The sequence below is a fragment of the Conger conger genome, chromosome 7 (genome assembly GCF_963514075.1).
Source record: "Conger conger chromosome 7, fConCon1.1, whole genome shotgun sequence".
Classification (NCBI taxonomy): Eukaryota; Metazoa; Chordata; class Actinopteri; order Anguilliformes; family Congridae; genus Conger; species Conger conger.
The window spans coordinates 56,973,799-56,993,055 of NC_083766.1; the positions used below are offsets into that span (position 1 = coordinate 56,973,799).

The window sequence follows — 19,257 nt, forward strand, 5'->3', positions numbered from 1 at the left end:
TATATTTCAGTTGTTGAAGTTTGTTCTACATTTTACCAGGTAAACTATCTGTAACAGGGTTATCAGATTTTATTATCAATTTAACAGCAAACGTAGTGTGAAGAATCCGTTTTTACAACACTGACATCATAGACCACTTTAAGTCTAGCTCTTCTAGTATTTCCAATTAATTATCATATTAATGGACAACTTTCTCCAGACCTCCGGCATCCGGCACGTCGTTGTCTATTATTTGTTATCCACGAGGTACAGGCTCCACCACACCATAATAAATCTGTCAGACGGTGGGGTTTTTTTATTTATTTTGGTCACACGCAGTCTATTCGCCCAGCTCCATTCGCCCAGCCCCACTTACATTCACTCCTGTGCGGTCAGCATGAGAAATGCAACGAACTCCCCGGAGTATGAGTGGGAGTACTATTATGACTACCTGGAGCCGGTTCCTGTAGATGAAACACAATTGAAATTTCACAAGTGTGAGTACCCTATTGCTTTTCAACACAACATGCTGATTAGTTTTAAATTTTTACTTTTACATTTTTATTTGACTATGTATAGCTATATACACATTAAATACATAATAATATATATTTTAAGCCTTGTCAAAGGTAAAACAATTGTGTGGCTTTTTCTACAGATTCCATTGTCATCATATTTTGGGTTGGCATGGCTGGCTTTGTCGCCCTTCTCTTCCTTGTGTTATTGCAGCTCTCTCGTTCCGGGAATACAAACATGTGAGCGTTTTTGTTGTTGTATCCACTCTTTTTGGTATTAACTGAGATGTATCGTTTCCCTGTTTTGTAAAGTTGGACCCTCCGTTAAAACGTTAACTTCTCAAACTCGGGAGTTAATTTTTAAGCCGATGTGCGCGCTCCCCCGGGCAACTATCGAGCAACATTAAAGAACGCTTATCCGAAAAGACTAGTTAGATTAAATATGATAGAATAAGAGTTTATAATGTATTCTACTTTTCACCAAGCCTATGTGTGTAGGCCTACTGTATCATTTGGCAGGGATTAGAGAGGATGCGTGAAATCAACGGTGCCTGGCATGCATAAAACACTTACAAGCGTTTTTCCCTTTTTTATTTTTATTTTTTACAGGGGTCACAATTCTAAGAAATCGTGTCTGTGTTGAGGATGCCGATTCACTGCTTGGCTGAATAAGTCGTGTCATTACATAAACGTGAATAATGCAGATATTCACAGTTGAGAAGATTACTGCAGTCGGTATTGAAGAGGCCTTAACAAAAATGCAAACTACCATACTTGAAGAAAACGATATTTGCAAGTCAAATGGTGGTAATTTTTCATTTTTACTATTTTTGCTGTTATTTTTAAGTTGTTTCTATTAACCTGGCTATTAATTGAAATGAAATGAAAAATGATTGTCATTACTGGACAGTTGAAGGTCGTAGTCTCTCAGACCACCTGAAATGCCATCGGCTATGTAATAAATGTGATTACACATAATTCTTCATGTATTCTGAGCCTCCAGTGATGAGTTTCTTGCCATACCTTAACGCAACAAAAGCCTTAAAACATGATATACTTTAAATGTAGCGTAATCTTAGCATTCAATGCTAAATGAGTCTTTGCAAGACTGTTTTGCTTGTGGACAATTCCTACTTACACATCCAAAAAAAGAAAAAATATGCTTTTCCAGTTTGACTATTAAAATTCCTGTCAAATCACGTTGTGCGTTATCTGGTTTTGTCTCAGATAGCATTGACTCCTGGGATTGTTACATAACACAACACTAGGGCTGAGGTATCTCAGGTACACTGGGTGTCCTGTTCACCCTGTGGGGGTGGAAGAGATCCTGTGGTATAGGCCCAGTCATGCAGCCCAGAAAAAACATGGCAGTCCAGAGAAACAGGCTGCCCTTTCCCCCCAGGAAGGCCTGCAGCTGGTCTCTGCACAGCGTGGCTTTGCACCAGAGGGAGGAACGGGGGGGAAAGTGCTCCGGTTCTCCAGGGGAAGAGTCTACACGCGTAGTTTCCGAGGCCTACGTGGGCAGCTGTTTGAAAGGATATGAGAGGAACCAGCAGAGGCCTGGGCCCTCCAGGCCAGGAGCGCAGGGTGCTGTGGCTTCGTGTGGGAGCGGGTCCGTCCGGATTCTGCCACAGGAAGGGTGGTCCGGACACACCTCGGGTCTGAGGACAATGAGAGCTGCGTTACTGTTGTCCGTCAAAGGCGCTACGGTGTTTCAGAACTAACCTGGGGACTCTCAGGAGTATCCTGTGCATGTGTGCGTGCATGTTCATGTGCATATGTGTGTGTGTGTATGCATGTATTTGTGTGTGTGTGTGTGTGTGTGTGTGTGTGTGTGTGTGTGTGTGTATGCATGTATTTGTGTGTGTGTGTGCATGTGTGTGTTGAACCCAAAACTATGGTTCAATACTATGGGAACCACTATGGGAAAGCTAACCACACATACGTGCTATAATTGCATGAAATGCTTGACCCTTAACCCATTTAAAAACAGATTCCACTTGGCCTAGTGGATTAAAAACAAGAGAAGCTGTGTGTGGGTTCAAGATGGCTCAGTTTCACTGGACGACATGGGCCATGCAGTCTAGCCTGGACACACAAGTGATGGCGATGTGTCTATCCCATCTACAAACATAGCAGATTCATTTGATGCTGTTATTATTCTCCAACCCAGACATGTCATCTCAATGGAAGTTATGAAACGTATATTGGATTTCAGAATAGAGGACGAGGCAAGTGGGCATTAATGGAGATAATACTAGGCTATGTTTTTGTTTATATACAGTCTATCAAACAAGCAATACCTAATCTGATGTTTTTATTCATTTTATTTTTGGTTTGGTCAGAAACCGAAAGACCTGGATCCTGCCTTATCGCCAGTGGTTTGCTCATTTGACTCCAGATCTCTCCGCAGTTCATTGATCAATTAAAGCAGCTTGTTAAACAAATGTGGTTAAACAAACTCGTCTCACCTGATTTCCTGCAGCTGAACTGGGCCCTGTATCACGAAGCAGGATTACTGAGTAAAACCCAGGACCCTCCCAAATTTGGAACAGGGACTGAAGTAAAAAGAGCTGTTCCAGGTTTTACTCAGTGCAGTTACCCGGCTGGCTCAGTCATCCTGCTGCGTGATACTGGCCCCAGACCTGGCAGAGACCTGATCGAGATGAACAGCACACGCTGTTCATTTTGTGCCTGTAAACATCACGTTGATCTGGCTGCCAGATTGGACCACGCTTCCCCCACACCTCCACTCCAGACTCTTATCTTGCGTAACCCGGAGGGCCAGGATGAGTGCTGGTGAAATCTAAATCAGCTTTGGCCGGCCAGAGACACCGAGGCAAGCTTTCCAGGATCTGAGTCTGACTCACTGTGTTATGTAAGATACAGGACTGACAATGAGCTTATCCCAGAAGTGCTGAGTGAGAACTTCTTTGAGGAAGACCCAGTTCCTTCCTTGTCACTCACCGCCAGTGACACGTTTCCCTTTGCTGAATGGGACTGGGAAAGGGACACAGCTGGTCTGGAGTGTCCCAAAAGCCAGCGGGAGGGCTGTCTGTTCTGTCTGTCACAGCTGAACCAGGATCACCTCTCCAGCTTTCAATCATTAACAGACTGCTTAGGGCAGGTTTTTTTTTGGAATGCTTTTTCTTTCAAAACTCTATGTCAGAAAACTTCATTTACTTTCAATGACCAATAATGATTGTGACATCAGTTTTAGAATGTTCAGCTAAGAACATTCTAATCACACATTTGCCATCTCACAAAGGCTATCACAGAAAAGATGGTCAGTCAGCCACAGTCAATGGAAGGGGTTTCTGCCTCAGTTGGTCCTCAAGAATGTGTTTTGCTCATTTTTGCTTTCTCCATAAAAAGCAACCACTTCAGAGCTGGTCTATGATATCACCAGCAGGCCACCTTGAAAAGCCTACTCTTGAAAGGGTTAAAAGGACGTTCGTGGACGTCACTGGGATATATTTAACTGTTCTCACATAATCAGCCTTCTCCGTTATGCGTGCTGGAGGTAGACTAAACCAGGAAATGACCGTCAGCATGATTAATACGTTAACATATGACCTTCACAATCACATGCTCAAGGACAAACCCCCCTCCACCTCACTAAAAACATCAGCTTACAATGACGACACAGGCATACACGCAACAGCGGGGCTATTTCTCCTTGAAGCTCTTGTGTAACTACACTTATTTAAATGCCTGATAAATCAATGAAGATCCTCGATAAGATAAGGAGAGTTAACCAGTGCCAACTGTCCATTACAATTCATGACATTTTACATTTTACACTAAAAGATTAATGATGATACCATAAAAAAGTTATCTTTTTTTGAGCAGTGTTCTGTACAAAACTGAAAACTGAACAGTTTTGAACAAGGTAGAGAGATATTTTACTGATAACTTATGAAAATAAAAGGTTAGACAGAGAAAGGAGATGATATCTGTATTACAAAACATGTTGAACTGTGTCCAATAATGATATAAATATTTTATAACGATCTATTTTCTGCAGTCAAAACATCTCAGTTCCTAACCGGCTTTTGAACTACAATAACAGCACTCGAGCACCATCTGTAGCTTTCCTAGGTGTACTGCAGTGTGGCTGCTCTCCTGTCAGCCGCCAGGGAGCAGTAACGAGTAAGGAATTGTATTATAATGCCAAGCATGTCAGATCTGGCACCAGACGCCCAATATCAGTCCAAGAAGCCAGTCTCTTCCGGAGTGAACCTGTCCACAGCCATGTTGCCCCTAATGCTAACAAAGCAAACGGTATTTGTAAAAGCTGGTATGGATTTCAGAAGACATTTTTTGCATTTTTAAAACCAAATTTCCACAGTGAACATCGACCAAGTCAAAGAGTATAAAGGGTGATATTTCAGGGGGGTAGATTGTTTTTTTCAACAGAGGAACTAATATAAAAATGGGGGGATCTGCAATATAATTGTGGTTAAAGCAAGTTCACTTCTTGAAAGTCATTTAACCTACTAAGTGATATTAAGTGCCATTACATTATAATAATTTAGCAGATGCTCTTATCCAGAGAGATGTACAATGAAGTGCAAATCAAACCCATGGATAAGTACATTTAGTCCTAGCATGATCACATAGATACAAATTGAACCCTTGAAGAGTGCATCAATTTATGGAGTAGCATACCACGGTTGTCAGCTAGAATACCCTGAGTACTATAATACCTATGCATAAGTACTATTACAATCTATGGCATACACAAGGCTAATCATGGTAGTGAGGTAGGGAGGGAAAGGTGCAACCTGAAGAGTACTGTTACCTTTAGATTGAATCAATAACTGTGAATGGTCAATGAGAGAGAGAGAGAGATGGGGGGGGGAGATCTAAACTAGATTAAAAGGAAAAGAAAGATTAGGATGATTGCGTTTTCTGACAGGGTGATATTTGAAAATTATTTTAGAATAATTATTTTCAATGATTGTATTAAAAAATGTGAATGAACGGAGTTGTCTGTGATATTCCAGGAGAGCAGAGGCACAGGCAGTGAGATAGCAGAACAAGAGTGGTGGTGCCTGCGTTTGACTAACGCAACAGACAGCAAAATCAACGGCGTTAACTTGTGTGTGTGGACGCAGGTGACTGGAACCGGAACTTCAGATCGAGATCTCGGAGGTTTTCACAAAGATAAAGAGACTGGAAACGTTACGCAAAAAAAAACAGGCCTGGACCCCTTCCAGCGAGTGACATAACCGCACAAACATCCAGGAGCAGGGTGGGTTCAGCAGGATGTGACATCAGGAGGTCAGGCACCGAGCACCCCGCTGGATAACGATGCTCGGATGTCCTGTGCCAATCACGCCAAGACAAAAAACAAAAGACCTCTGATTGGTGGATAAGGGCGTGGGTGCTTCTCCTCTAATCACTTTTCCTGACGAGCGGGGGAGGGAGGGTGTTGGAGGGGCAGAGATATCTGTTCTGATGAAGACTGTTCTCACACAGATCTGTCACTTTGACTAGAGGACTGGGGGATCGCGAAATCTCTGAAAATCGCCTTCAATCTGTCAGTGCCGATTCGTTCACTGTTTGAGCCAAGTAGTAGTTTACTCACACAGACCAACTGACTCCAGAGACAATCACAGGCCACAAAGACTGGTCATGAGTAATTTGGACAAGCCTTTCTCGATAACTATTGTGTAAATCTGTTTAACAGTTCTTAAGGTTTTTTTGTTTCTTTAAAATTCTGTGTTCTAGAACCCCATTGCTTTCAGTCATCAGCAGCCACTGTTACATCAGCATTAGAATGTTCTCTTATGATTGGCTTATGTTCACTCATGAACACTCTAATCATATATTTGTGACCGTACACCGAAAAAGGGTTAAATTTTTAGTCCACAGAGTAGTTGCCCTTTTCAAAATTCATTATTGGTCATATGACATCCAGAACTGTCCAACCAGTGGACCTCACACCTAATTGGACATTGCTGTCCAAATTTAATATGCTATAGCCGAGTTGAAAAATCACAGAGTCCTGAAGTTAGCCAACAGCATTGCCATATCACATCCCTCCTTATCTCACTTCACTGGCTACCAGTCACAGCTTACGGCAAGTTTAAAAACCTTTGTACAAGCCCACACGGTAAAATGTTTAGTGTTAAATCAAACTTACAGAGTAGCCCACACATGGTCCCTACTGGACCCATATGTACTCTGTTAGACAGGACGGTGAACAGAACAGCTCCACAATAACTGCAGTCTATCTTTAAGCCTGACGTACGGCCCACACCTCTCCATTCTGCAGCCCGGGAGCGCAGGGGGAGGAGCAGAGGGGGCGGATAGCAGGGAAAGTTTTCCCAGGCGCTCCCAGATCCATGGGGTTCCCAGGAGGTGGGGCGTGTGTGTGTTTTTGTGCATGTGTCCAGGGCAGGGAGGGCATTTCTCATACCCCGCCCCCCCCCCCTCGCACGAATAATATCGAGATCCACCCCTGCTGGGGAGTCTAGCTGCCCAGTCCCACCATGGTCGTTTGTCCCAGTCATGGTGCCTGTATGGGGCCGGTGGAATGGACTTCCAGCGGAGGTCAGGGCAGCCGAATTCCAGACCGTTTTCCGACACGGACTACAGACCCACCTCGTCAACCTTCATCTCAGCTCCCCTATTTCTGCCCCCACAGCACATTTTTATAATTATGTAATTATCTCAGGATTATAACAGCATGCTCTATGCTTTGAGCATTAGCTATGTGTAGCTAATTTGTTTTGCGGTCAGACAGGTATAAGTTAGGTTACATTTGATGCTTTATTGATGATTCATGTTCTGGGAATGTCCTAATCCACGTAAGGCACACTTGCTCACATAACTGTGGTGGATACACTGACATTTGACATTAGACTTTATGTTGCTTTGAGAGTATAGGTTCGGAATTTTGGCCTTACACCGGCGTTCGTGGTAAAACTATGCGTGGTAATTTATTCAAAAGAGGAAAAACGTTCAAGTGCGTCACAGTCACTTGTATATTTTTACAGTGTTGGTAATTGAGGATGGTGCCTTCCCGATCCCCGATTGCAAGTTGCAGTGGATAAGCTGCTAAAGGAACATACAGACGATACGTGATGAGCATAATGTTGTGAACGAGGATGCCGAAAATATGCCGCTTAAGTCTTTAATATTTGGCTCCTTTATTTGCTGCGGGAAATGATCTGCCACGCCCCCATCGCGGATCAAACCCAGGAGGTCCGAGACGGGCAGCGTTCTTGTCTTTTTTTTTGTTGACGTGGATTTAATCACTGATGAAACAAACATTTTTTACTCCAAATACTTTTTCGCCGGTCAGAGTGACCTCATTTCCATCTCGCTTCCAGTACAGGGCAGCCAGTTCCTGAGTTTCTGATAGTTTCGACTTGTTGCGTATGTTTTATTCGTGCGGCAAGGTGCCTATCCTTTTTACTCCAGCTGCAAAACGCAGGTCTGTTTCGAGCGCGTAGATGGAATTCCCGGGGCGAGCGCTAGCTTATTTGAAACACTTTCCCGTCGTGTTTACTTCCCGGCGAACATGTGCAGACTGCTGATGTCAAACGGCGCTCCACGACAAGGATCTGAGCTGAATTATTTCAAAGGAGGAGAACCCCGACGGTGCATGCGTGAAATGGGACGTTCCACTCCGAAGCGGATACTGCTATTACACGTGGAAGCGCGATTATTAACTGTGACCGACAGAGTTCCTAACTTTGGCAGGTGTAGACGGCATTATACCCTTTCTTTATTCCAGGGCGTTTGACTCTCACTCTTTGATAAAAGCCGCGCGTTCGAACATGATCTCAGAGAATGAGAATGTTGATAATGACCTGCTACAGCTCGCCGAAACACAGGAGGTGGCTCATTGACATATTCTATTACATACTTCTGGTGTGGACCAAAGAAATGGACGGACTAGCAAACTTTTCAAGTTAGTTTTACTACTACTACTGCTACTACTTATTATTATTTGTTGTTGTTGTTTTGATAGCCTACTCCTTATGGTGAATGAAACTGCGAATGGAGATTTTTTTTTAAATCACAATTGTCATTGTAATTACAACTATTGTTAGTTATAGATCTATAAGTAGTTGTAAACTTGTTGTTGGAGCAGTATTAGTCGTCATAATATCATCATAGAAGTGTCGTTATAATATCGTTATTATTGTGATTTCCTATCTGTTTAATTGGCATACGTATGTTTAATCGAGACACGCTTTTCGTGAAATTCAGTACTATAAATTACATACATTTGTTCAAATGCCAAAAAGGAAGCGAAATCAATGCTAATCAAAAGGTAATTTCACAATTTCTAGCTACTTTCACGCGCTCGTGGCATAACGATGCACGTTTCCTTCAAGATTACTTGACTCGGATCATCCAGAGCCACGCCGCTCGCGCCTGCGACGGAGAGAGGATGCGCCTTCACTGTCCCAGACACTCGACGATATCGATACTGTCAGCGTCTTACGGCCAATCAGAGACCGCCCTCTGCGTCCCCACGGCGGATGCCCGCCGGCCACCAGACAGAACCTGCTACGGATTCACCGCCGTACAGGTGTGGCAGAATTACAGTTATTAACTGTCGTTATGAAACAGCCTAGTAGCCACAGGGCCATAGTTTATTAATCTCTACAATTGGAGTTAAGTGTGTTTTTTCCTGAACAGAAACCAAGACAGGATATTTTCATGCAGATAGCCTACCCCCAGGGCTGTTTTTCATGAGCTGTCTGTCTCTGACATCACCTTATCCCAGAGGTCAAACGGTCAGCGTTTCAGCAAGGAATTAGAATTCCATGCTCCTTTTGTCTGCCCGTGATGTAATCTGTGTAATGGTGGGGTGAGTCTGTGATCCTCGTCCTCCGGTTTTTCCCTCTCCCCGATTCCATTTAGAAGCTGTTGGCCGAGTGCCACGGTCGTCGTGACTGTCAGCTCCCGGTGAATAGACACGTCTTCGGCTGCGACCCCTGTCCCGGGACCCCCAAGTGCCTCCACGTATCTTACAAATGCAAGCCCAGTGAGTACAGGCCCCCGGCCTGAAAAACCTAAAGTAGCAACCTTGTGAACTTTTTATTTCGCGTTTGCATTCCGTTAAGTGTGCATACCCGGGTTTTCACCAGTATCTCATCGCTATCTAGCGTATCTTATCGCTAGTGCGCTACATGTGTAGGCCACGCTATTAATGACTGTTAGTATTTATTTATTCAGTGCCTCTTAAGTGCTTTGTGGAAAGCTTATCTGCTCAATGTACCTGTAGCGGGGACTCCCACGTTCCTGGTCTGCTAGCAGTGGCAATGGCCTCACTTTACAATAAGGGTCCATGAATTGGCATGAACTAATGTAGACTGACTACTGAGAAGTTCATCTGCACAGTTCTGTTAACGTATTTGTACATCATTAATTCATGTTAACAACTACATTGGTTATTGTCAATTCATATTGGGACGAAAAAGTCAGTTAATGTATTTGTTATTGGTTAACTAATTCTAAGTTCATCCTATGATTTGCTATATTCAGGTACAAATAAATTAGTTAGTTTGTACCAGCAAAAATGCATGCTTAATGAATGTATTTGTCATGTATTATCATTAATTACTGTTAACAAATCACATTAGTTCATGCAAATTCACGGACTTTACTGTAAAGTGTGACGGTGGCAATGGCAGGCTGAGACTCAGTGTTGAGGTGTGTTGAGTGTTGAGGAGTGTTCAGGTGTGTTGAGGAGTGTTGAGGAGTATTGAGCAGTGTTGAGGAGTGTTGATGTGTGTTGATGTGTGTTGAGGAGTGTTGATGTGTGCTGAGGTGTGTTGAGGAGTGTTGAGTGTTGGGGAGTGTTGAGGTGTGCTGAGGTGTGTTGAGGAGTGTTGAGGTGTGCTGAGGTGTGTTGAGGAGTGTTGAGGTGTATTGAGAAGTGTTGAGGTGTGTCCAGGTGTGCTGAGGAGTGTTAAGTGTTGAGGTGTGTTGAGGAGTGTTGATGTGTGTTGAGGTGTGCTGAGGTGTGTTGAGGAGTGTTGAGGAGTGTTGAGTGTTGAGGTGTGTTGAGGAGTGTTGAGTGTTGGGGAGTGTTGAGGTGTGCTGAGGTGTGTTGAGGAGTGTTGAGGTGTGTTGAGGAGTGTTGAGGTGTGCTGAGGTGTGTTGAGGAGTGTTGAGGAGTGTTGAGGTGTGCTGAGGAGTGCTGAGGTGTGCTGAGGTGTGTTGAGGAGTGTTGAGGAGTGTTGAGGAGTGTTGAGGAGTGTTGAGTGTTGAGGTGTGTTGAGGAGTGTTGAGTGTTGGGGAGTGTTGAGGTGTGCTGAGGTGTGTTGAGGAGTGTTGAGGTGTGCTGAGGTGTGTTGAGGAGTGTTGAGGAGTGTTGAGGAGTGTTGAGGAGTGTTGAGGTGTGCTGAGGAGTGCTGAGGAGTGTTGAGGTGTGCTCATAGGCCTGTGCAGGGAGCTGATGTTTTTCCGTCTCAGCCGAGCACAGGAGGAAAGTGGGGTGCCAGGGGGAGAGTCTGAGGCTGCACTGTAAATACCCGCGCGTCCTCAACATCTATGCTGCGGTCTATGGTCGCGCCGTGGAGGACCAAAAGACCTGCGCTCCAGACGACCAGGAGCCCCCGCCGTTCGGTGAGTTCAACCGTCCTATACGGCTATGTGTGTATCTTTTATGTGTGTGTTTCTTTAAATTCCACTACATTACATTACCTTACCTTAAATTACACTACATTACATTACATTAAAGGCATTTAGCAGACAGTCTTATCCAGAGCGACATACAATGAAGTGCAAATTAAACACAGGGACAAGAGCATTGAGGACCCTAGAGGAAAGTATGGTTCCAAGTCCAAGCGTGACCACATAGATACAATTTGAACCCTTAGTCAAATTGACTCAAACTGTTTAAACCGACACAAACTAATTGAGACTAATTTTGATAGCGTCGCCTTCTTAATGTGTCCCAAATGACGAGCCTTTTTATCACTAAATATAAAAAATCTATGAGGAACTTCTCATTTTAGAGCCTGAGGTAAGTGAAAGTTAGAAACCTGTATGGGAAAGTATCACCAGAATCAAAAAATCTGAGATAAAAAAAAAAGAAAGCGTGGCATAATGCAAGAGATGTCAAACATTGAATGGAGTTAAATTGACCCCAAACGTAGTATGAGGGTTCCTAAGAAACCACCCTCTTTATCTAGAATGTTCTCTTTTGATGGGCATGCACTTCATAAAAGATTCATGCTAGGACAGGCTGCGCGGACAGATCGCGGCGAGCTCGACGGTCCTGCCTTTGTGCTCCGCAGAATGTTTATCCCATGGAGCCGTGGACCTGGTCACGGAGGCCTGCTATGCTAAAGAGAGGTGCATGATCACCGTTGACGACCACAGCTTCAGAGACCCCTGCTTCCCCGGGATAAGGAAGTACCTCACCGTGCTGTATGCGTGTGGTAAGTTCATCTGCTCAACTCCCTTTGAACTCACTAAAATGTGATGCGGTAAATTAATCTGCTCAACTCCCTTTGAACTCACTAAAATGTGATGCGGTAAGTGCATCCGCTCAACTCCCTTCGAACTCACTAGAATGTGATGTGGTAAATTAATCCGCTCAACTCCCTTTGAACTCACTAAAATGTGATGCGGTAAATTCATCCGTTCAACTCCCTTCAAACTCACTAGAATGTGATGTGGTAAATTAATCCGCTCAACTCCCTTTGAACTCACTAAAATGTGATGCGGTAAGTGCATCCGCTCAACTCCCTTCGAACTCACTAGAATGTGATCTGGTATATTAATCCGCTCAACTCCCTTTGAACTCACTAAAATGTGATGCGGTAAGTGCATCTGCTCAACTCCCTTCGAACACACTAGAATGTGATGCGGTAAGTGCATCCGCTCAACTCCCTTCAAACTCACTAGAATGTGATCTGGTAAATTAATCTGCTCAACTCCCTTTGAACTCACTAAAATGTGGTGCCGTAAGTGCATCCGCTCAACTCCCTTTGAACTCACTAGAATGTGATCTGGTAAATTAATCTGCTCAACTCCCTTTGAACTCACTAAAATGTAATGCGGTAAGTGCATCCGCTCAACTCCCTTTGAACTCATTAGAATGTGATTCTGTTTACCAGTATCTTCATTCACGTCTTCCTCAAACCGTGACTGCCAGTGACAAGTGACGTTATCCTGTTACCACAGCCCTACGATGTTCACTTGCACTGATATTATGAAAGTCCTTAGACCAGCCGTGCAGCCAACACAGGCCAAACTCACAGTCACTCATTTAATGTGTGAATTTCTATAAGCGGTGACTCATTATTCATAACTGCCAACTTACTGTACAGTATACCAAATTATTGATTTAAACTGCTCCGTCCTCAGTCCGTATTCATAACATCTATAAAAAGTACTGAGTAATACCCTGCTTCTTCACACCCACTGACATGGCTCAGATTCCTATCACTGGAACATTATTTCCCAGACAATAAGCGTGTAGGCTTGGGCAGTGTAAAACTGTCCTCTTTTAGACACAGAAAGGCAGGCCTGCGATTATAAGCACCGTATGAGAATGTACAATCAGTGCCTGTGCTGTACTCATTGGCCTTTGGAACCCCCTCCGGCTTTCCTGCGAGATTTCCTGCCATTCGGTCTACAGTGTTGGTCCAGCCATTGTACAGCGCACGGACATTTTTAACCGATACTGTCATGTGCATTGTGTTCGGCGGTTTAACGTTGGCCTGCCGTCGAGACCTTCCCTCAAGGAGCTACTTGGGTTTTTCTCTCTCCCCGTTTTCCAGGCCGAACAATATCACTTTCCCTCATTATTTAGTTACCAAAGCAACAAGGAAGAGACACTTTTTTTTTTTTCCTGTGCTCGCATGTTGCCATAGAAAAGCAGTCTTGCAGAGTTTGAAAGGGCCTGAGTAATATGTAATCAGCTTTTTCGCCTTTGTTCCACGCTCAGTGCCCGAGACCTTGCTCAGAGAGGCAGACCCGAACGCTTTCAACGTTCCCAACCCTACCTCGGCTCCGAAACGGAATAACGATTCAGGTAACGTTTGGCAAATGTTATTGTAATGCTCTGCATGCCAGTCCACTGAATGTTTTGTTTTTTTGCTACAATCCTTTACTGATGTTTTTCAAGGTATGTGAGAACCTACCCAAGCAGATGAAAATCAAATAAAATGAGAAGACCAGTTTCTTTTCACAGCTTTTCTTGTTTTAACCTGTAGGAGTACCTCCATATCCCATCGGATCACGACTCCCAGACAACAGAAGGTTTATTTTGAGCAACTCCCTGATGGCCTACGGTTACATTAAAGGTAGTCATCTTTGGACATGATGCCCTGTATATGAATGAATGGGTCTCACACAGAACAAACGTCAGCAACATTTTTATCAGCGTGGATCCACCGACCTGAGACTCACTGACATGTTGTCACACTAAAATTAGAGCTCTGGAAGCAGAATGAATAACTTTAATTCTATAACTTTATACTCTATAACTTAAATGTGTGAGGTCACAAGTACCGGATTAGAATGTTCTTAACTGAAAAAATACTGATGTGATAATCACTACTGCAATGGAGTTCTAGAACAAAAAAAAAAACATTACAAAAAGCCTACTCTTCAAAGGGTTAATGTGCGACTGCTGTCCTGTTTGTTATGCTTGTCTCTGCTCAGATAACAAGGTCAACCACAAGGTCGTCCACCAAGAGCGATGCGCCAACATTTTATTAAGTCTATATCGTTGTAATAACAGGTCGTGTGATGGCCCTTCCACTGCCACATGCCCATAATCCCCCCGTTTTCCCCCCTCAGAGAACCCCGAAATGGCCGCCCTGCTGTTCATCTCCAGCGTGTGCGTGGGCCTCCTGTGCACCCTGCTGGCCGTGTCTGTGAGGCTGTCCTGCCCCAGGGCCGCAGGGGCAGGGGCGAAGAGCAAGGCCCCGCCCAGGCAGGGGGCGGGGCGGAGGGAGGAGCAGGAGGAGGAGGAGGAGGAGGAAGAGGCGGAGGCCAGCGTCTCCTCGCTCTCCAGCAGCGACAGGAAGGGCTCGTTCGGCTGGGAGGCCACAGACACCACCCTGGAGGCGGCGGATTTGGCGGAGAGGATCGAGCGGCGGGAGCAGGTCATACAGGAGATCTGGATGAACGCGTACCTGAACGGGACCTCCATGGGACCCCGCTGAACTCAAACCAGCCCCCAGTTTGGGCCAAAAGGAATGCAGCCAACAGGGTGGCCTTAATGTGGTTCATTACCATTTTAACTTTCTTTATCTCGTCAAAAAGCCTACAAACCTATATTGGCCAAGTAGATGAACTATGAACTCTGTTTAGAGTCAGTTCTTGGATGGGATTTGGGTAGACCCAGCAGACCTTTTTGTATTTGGCTTGGCTTTCACAAACGAGACCCTGATGAAACATTTACAAGGGACTTATTTCAAGTCCACAATGATTAACTCATTGTTGGATATCAAATACCAAAGATACAAGAATGCATTCCTGGCTGGGTCATTGCGAATGACAGGAAGGATAAGTGATTATCCACATGGTGATTACCATCCTGATGAAGCCCCACCTTTGTGCAGGAACTCCCGGGCGCTTCCTTTCGCCTTAACAGAAGCTTTACTTTGGCAGTGCGACGGGCCGGACGGTCTCTCAGAACGTTCTGGAAGCTTCATCTCTGAAGTGCTTCCTGTAGCGCATCGGTGGGGTCCAACACACTGCGAAAGCAACATCCTGTCCAGAAGAAAACGGCGTTGGGATCTTAATCCCGCTACTGGCATTCGCCGGGACAAAGAGAGGAAAGGTGTTGCATCCTTATCCGAGAGAGAGAGGAGAGAAAGAGGGGAGAGAGGGAGAGAGAGAGACGAGAGAGTGAGAGTGAGAGAAAGAGGTGAGAAAGAGAGAGAGAAAGGGAAAGAGAGTGTGGTATGTTAGAGAGCACAAAGACTCCTTCTGTTTGGTAGAGGAGTCATTTAAATGCGCACCTCAGACTCAACACCACGATGGACAAAACGACAAAGCATCATTACATTTTCAACTTTTAATTCACAAGTACCCAAGACACCTTAACTAGCATGCACTGCCTAAACCAACCGGTGAGGTGCGACTAGTAAAGTCAGGAAACTCCAGCCGGGCTCAGCGGAGCTGAAACGTGGCCGGATGTCACATCGAGAGTCAACGGGTAAGGCCTGACGCCTGTGGTAGTCCAGGGATGAGGGACAAACGGTCTCCACTCTGGAGCAGAGTTCACCTGGGGCCCCACTTGATGTTGGAAAGCCCCTGAAACTGCTTCTTCAGGGCCTGCCGGTCCGCCCACTCGGACTGCAGATGAGAATCGTCGTCCGCCTCCTCCAGTTTCTGCAAGCCAACGGGAAGTCACGACTAAATCACCGCAGCAAACATGACATCCAGCGTGGAGGCAGACAGACAGACAGACAGACAGACAGACAGACAGACAGACAGACAGACAGACAGACAGACAGACAGACAGACAGAGGGAAAAGCAGACGCAGGCCGCTGCAAAGCGTGTCTGTTTCCAGAAGGACCGTCTCGGCTCGTACCTTGAGCTCCTCCTGACGCCGGTAGTAGTGCAGCATCATCTGTTTCTGCTCCTCTGCGTTCACCGGGGGCTCCCTCGCTGGCGCCCCCTGGCCTCTCTGCAAAGAACAGCACCCTGGGGTCACACAGGCTGACTCAGAGAAACTCAGAACGTTGGAGAACCAGAGTTACACAGTGCTGGAGACCTTACATAAACCACAGATAAATATGTTACATAGGCTCACTTTTTCTTCTGTTGATACTTATTTGTCCCCATCAACAAATAATTTTCGCTCAAAATTGCCCATTTAAGCTGGTGGGACCGGCATTTTTAAACTGGATGCACCAAACGAGATGACCAGTGAAAACGATTGAACTGCCTAAATGAACTGCAGAAGAGACTGAGTGTAATTGCGTTATACTGTTTCCAGTATTGTACCTGAATTAAGCTTATGTTGCTAACAAATGAACAGTAAGAAATGCTCGTGAAATATGCCACTTATCAAACTTCCTTCCATTCATATAAATCATTATTATCTCTTGCTAAAACGAGACTAGTCTACGAAAACGAGTTCCAAGCTGAATTTTTGGCAGAGTTCATTTGGCCCCGCCGCACCTTATGGATCTTGACGACGATCTTGGTCTTCTCGTTCTTGCCCACGTAGTCCTGGAGCTTCTTCCCTCTCTGCAGCTCCTTGGCGGCCCACCAGAGCTGGGCTTCCTCGGGCAGGATCACCTGCAGCGAGGCCTGGTGGAGGTCATCCCGGGGAGGGGGCCCAAAAACACACTTTAGACACGCAGGTCATGTGACACAGGAGTGGGAGTTATCTACAGGTCATGTGACACAGACTGGCAGGAGTGGGAGTTATCTACAGGTCATGTGACACAGAGGGGCAGGAGTGGGAGTTATCTACAGGTCATGTGACACAGAGGGGCAGGAGTGGGAGTTATCTACAGGTCATGTGACTGAGGGGCAGGAGTGGGAGTTATCTACAGGTCATGTGACACAGAGGGGCAGGAGTGGGAGTTATCTACAGGTCATGTGATACAGTGGTGGGCAAAGAGGGCTGTATCAGTTTCGGGATCACATGTCAACTTCCCCCCTTAGTTATTTAATGAACCTGATCTGTTACACGATTTGAAGCATGCGAGTAGCAGCTGATGTGGTTTTGGTGTGTACAGACGTTTAGCCAACTGAGCCAGGATAACTGGTGTAACACAAGCCTGCATACACACCGACCCTGCGGGAAGGAATAAGTATGGGCCTGTTTCACAGACACAGATTAGTCAAAAGTTATTGGTGTGTGCCAGTTAAAGAGTTCACAGAGTTCACACTCGCCCCCCCCGTGTACCTGTGTTCCGGAGAGATCTTCCTGGTTCTCGAACTCCATCCTGATGGGGTCGTGTGGGGGCAGGCCCATGGGGTAGACGATCATGGTTGCACCTCGGAGCTGGTCTAGAGCCTCTTTAACCATCTCCATGGTGACGCACACGCCCGCCTGCACCTGTTTCTGAAAAAACAAACAAACTAAGAGAGGACAGAAATAAAATAAAGTGGAATATTTCACCCTGGTCTGTTTTCTAGATCCATGTTCTCTAAGCATGGGTTCGTGCATCAGTGCAGGGTCCTCAAATAGCACACTGGGACCCTTGCTCACTGCCTATATTTATACATATAAGCTACTGTGTGCGCACAAATAAAGCTTTGCAAAGTATATTTTGCACAAATATAACGTGTGTGCGTATGTGTGTGCGTGCATGTTCCCCTTCAAATGCACTTACTTTTGATACTAAGGCTTTTGCTTCTTCAACCGTTTTCTTCAAGACCTCCTTCATTCTCTCGTTTGGTGCTGGGTAGACAGAACACAGGTAAACACAAAGACGCAAACATTTGCTGCAGAAACGACAGACGGAGAAATGGAAACGCTAATGTTGTCTTTTGGACTCACCATGTCCGTTCCTCCTTCCGATTTCGTCCTTCTTGAACTCGGCCCCGCCACTGGGTATGCATTTGTCTGCCCACCCGTCTCGGAGCTTGAGATCCACGATCTGATCGTCCGTTAGCCCCTGCATGTTTGGGGGAAGGGTGATGCCATGCTCCGCTAGCTCCTGAATTTCTGTAATGTAAACGTAAGGTTAACACCGAAGTGTATAATACTCAAAGTGTTTATTGTCATTGTAATTTAAGATAATTGGTGCAAATTTGATTATCCTCAAAGTCATTTAACGTAACTTAAGAGCTCACAGTGCAGCTTGTTAAAAATATAACCGAATTATGTTAGTCTAATTTTGATTCTTATACCATTAGCTACCAGTCTAGGTAGTCCAAGTTATATGTTAATAACGTTACAACACGCATTGTATTGATAGCTCAGTCTAACCTTAATTATTAACGTTATTGGCTAAATAAAATGGCTAGCTAACTTAAACACTTCATAAACTCCCCAGCTAGGCATCCGGCTACCAAATAAATAACAAACCTACATCGTGGTCTCAACTTACCTGAACAAATCCTGTCCACTTTGAGTATCCCATTATAAATAGCGGTAACTTGTAGCGTTAGCGTTTCCAATGAAACATCCACCGTGGTGTCGACGAGAAACGGACTCTCCTCACCTCGTTTGACGTGCAGTTGGACCATATCTGCTTTTTAAATTAAGATAAAAATAAATAATAACGCGTTGCTCTGTAAACATTGGAACTCAAAACCCTTTTATAACGTGGTGCCTGAAATGTGACATTTTGAGACAAAACCGAGTCAGATAACGTTAGCTAGTTAGCATCGCTGTTGGTCCACATTAAATGTTACCATGGATACTGAACACAAGCTACCCGCTGTAGAAGGTTCGGGAGCTGAGTTACTTGGCCTTCCGTTCCGGAGGTTTTTCATAGCAGCCGACAAGCCAATTTATAGGCTATAATTCACTTCACATAGATCATTATAACCCGATAAATCAATAACAATTTGGAAAACGAGCGGCTCATTACGCAATATTGCAGGACAGGAATGGAACTTACCTGGAAAACAAGAGCCCTGAATACTGTCGGTGCATGCGAAGAAGGCAAAAAACATCCAGAATACTTCCGCATCGTCATCATGACGAATACCGTAATGTATCAAATAGACTTGACTCGAGCGACCTTTTTTGTTATTCTGTATCAATGTTGTTGGTATACCGTTTCATGATTCCAAGATACTGTGATAATTATACCTAGGATGAATGGGTAGTCCAATCCACGTTCTTGAATACCA

General features: G+C 44.9%; 3 protein-coding genes across 5 annotated transcripts; 2 read left to right on the forward strand and 1 right to left on the reverse strand.

Annotated features, from left to right (window-relative positions):
* Window positions 1-324: 324 nt before the first annotated feature.
* Window positions 325-2,005, forward strand: LOC133132118 (melanocortin-2 receptor accessory protein-like). Of its 2 annotated transcripts, XR_009709072.1 has the most exons (4): window positions 325-476; window positions 638-734; window positions 1,104-1,301; window positions 1,897-2,005. XR_009709072.1 is itself a non-coding variant. In XM_061247294.1 (3 exons), exons 1-3 carry the CDS (start codon window positions 377-379, stop codon window positions 1,135-1,137), a joined length of 231 nt encoding a protein of 76 aa, XP_061103278.1. In that variant the 5' UTR covers window positions 325-376; the 3' UTR covers window positions 1,138-1,693. The 2 variants fall into 2 exon arrangements, 1 of the variants encoding a protein (XP_061103278.1); XM_061247294.1 differs by lacking the exon at window positions 1,897-2,005 and having other exon boundaries at window positions 1,104-1,693.
* Window positions 2,006-7,763: 5,758 nt separating this feature from the next.
* On the forward strand, window positions 7,764-17,530 carry eva1c (eva-1 homolog C (C. elegans)). The gene is made up of 8 exons (XM_061249466.1): window positions 7,764-8,421; window positions 8,852-9,048; window positions 9,384-9,507; window positions 10,941-11,093; window positions 11,768-11,911; window positions 13,426-13,512; window positions 13,694-13,783; window positions 14,283-17,530. The coding sequence occupies exons 1-8, from the start codon at window positions 8,301-8,303 to the stop codon at window positions 14,648-14,650; spliced, it is 1,284 nt and encodes a 427-aa protein (XP_061105450.1). The 5' UTR covers window positions 7,764-8,300; the 3' UTR covers window positions 14,651-17,530.
* cfap298 (cilia and flagella associated protein 298) lies at window positions 15,493-19,139 on the reverse strand. 2 transcript variants are annotated; one of them, XM_061250391.1, is made up of 8 exons: window positions 19,023-19,139; window positions 18,507-18,650; window positions 17,954-18,121; window positions 17,787-17,854; window positions 17,357-17,515; window positions 16,621-16,752; window positions 16,028-16,123; window positions 15,493-15,824 (listed from the first exon to the last, which is right to left on the reverse strand). In XM_061250391.1, exons 1-8 carry the CDS (start codon window positions 19,075-19,077, stop codon window positions 15,714-15,716), a joined length of 933 nt encoding a protein of 310 aa, XP_061106375.1. In that variant the 5' UTR covers window positions 19,078-19,139; the 3' UTR covers window positions 15,493-15,713. The 2 variants fall into 2 exon arrangements, with proteins under 2 accessions (XP_061106375.1, XP_061106376.1); XM_061250392.1 differs by having other exon boundaries at window positions 18,507-18,647; window positions 19,023-19,104.
* Window positions 19,140-19,257: the final 118 nt, after the last annotated feature.

Excerpts from the sequence above, each read along its gene's own strand:
- cfap298 (XM_061250391.1), bottom strand. The coding sequence starts at position 19,077 with ATGTTTTTTGCCTTCTTCGCATGCACCGACAGTATTCAGGGCTCTTGT. Across the intron at positions 18,651-19,022 it reads TCAGGGCTCTTGTTTTCCAG|CAGATATGGTCCAACTGCAC; the intron begins GTAAGTTCCATT and ends TAATTTAAAAAG. Across the intron at positions 17,855-17,953 it reads CGGAAGGAGGAACGGACATG|CACCAAACGAGAGAATGAAG; the intron begins GTGAGTCCAAAA and ends CTGTCTACCCAG.
- eva1c (XM_061249466.1), top strand. The coding sequence starts at position 8,301 with ATGAGAATGTTGATAATGACCTGCTACAGCTCGCCGAAACACAGGAGG. Across the intron at positions 8,422-8,851 it reads CGGACTAGCAAACTTTTCAA|ATTACTTGACTCGGATCATC; the intron begins GTTAGTTTTACT and ends GTTTCCTTCAAG. Across the intron at positions 13,784-14,282 it reads GGCCTACGGTTACATTAAAG|AGAACCCCGAAATGGCCGCC; the intron begins GTAGTCATCTTT and ends TTCCCCCCTCAG.
- LOC133132118 (XM_061247294.1), top strand. The coding sequence starts at position 377 with ATGAGAAATGCAACGAACTCCCCGGAGTATGAGTGGGAGTACTATTAT. Across the intron at positions 477-637 it reads ACAATTGAAATTTCACAAGT|ATTCCATTGTCATCATATTT; the intron begins GTGAGTACCCTA and ends CTTTTTCTACAG. Across the intron at positions 735-1,103 it reads CGTTCCGGGAATACAAACAT|GGGTCACAATTCTAAGAAAT; the intron begins GTGAGCGTTTTT and ends TATTTTTTACAG.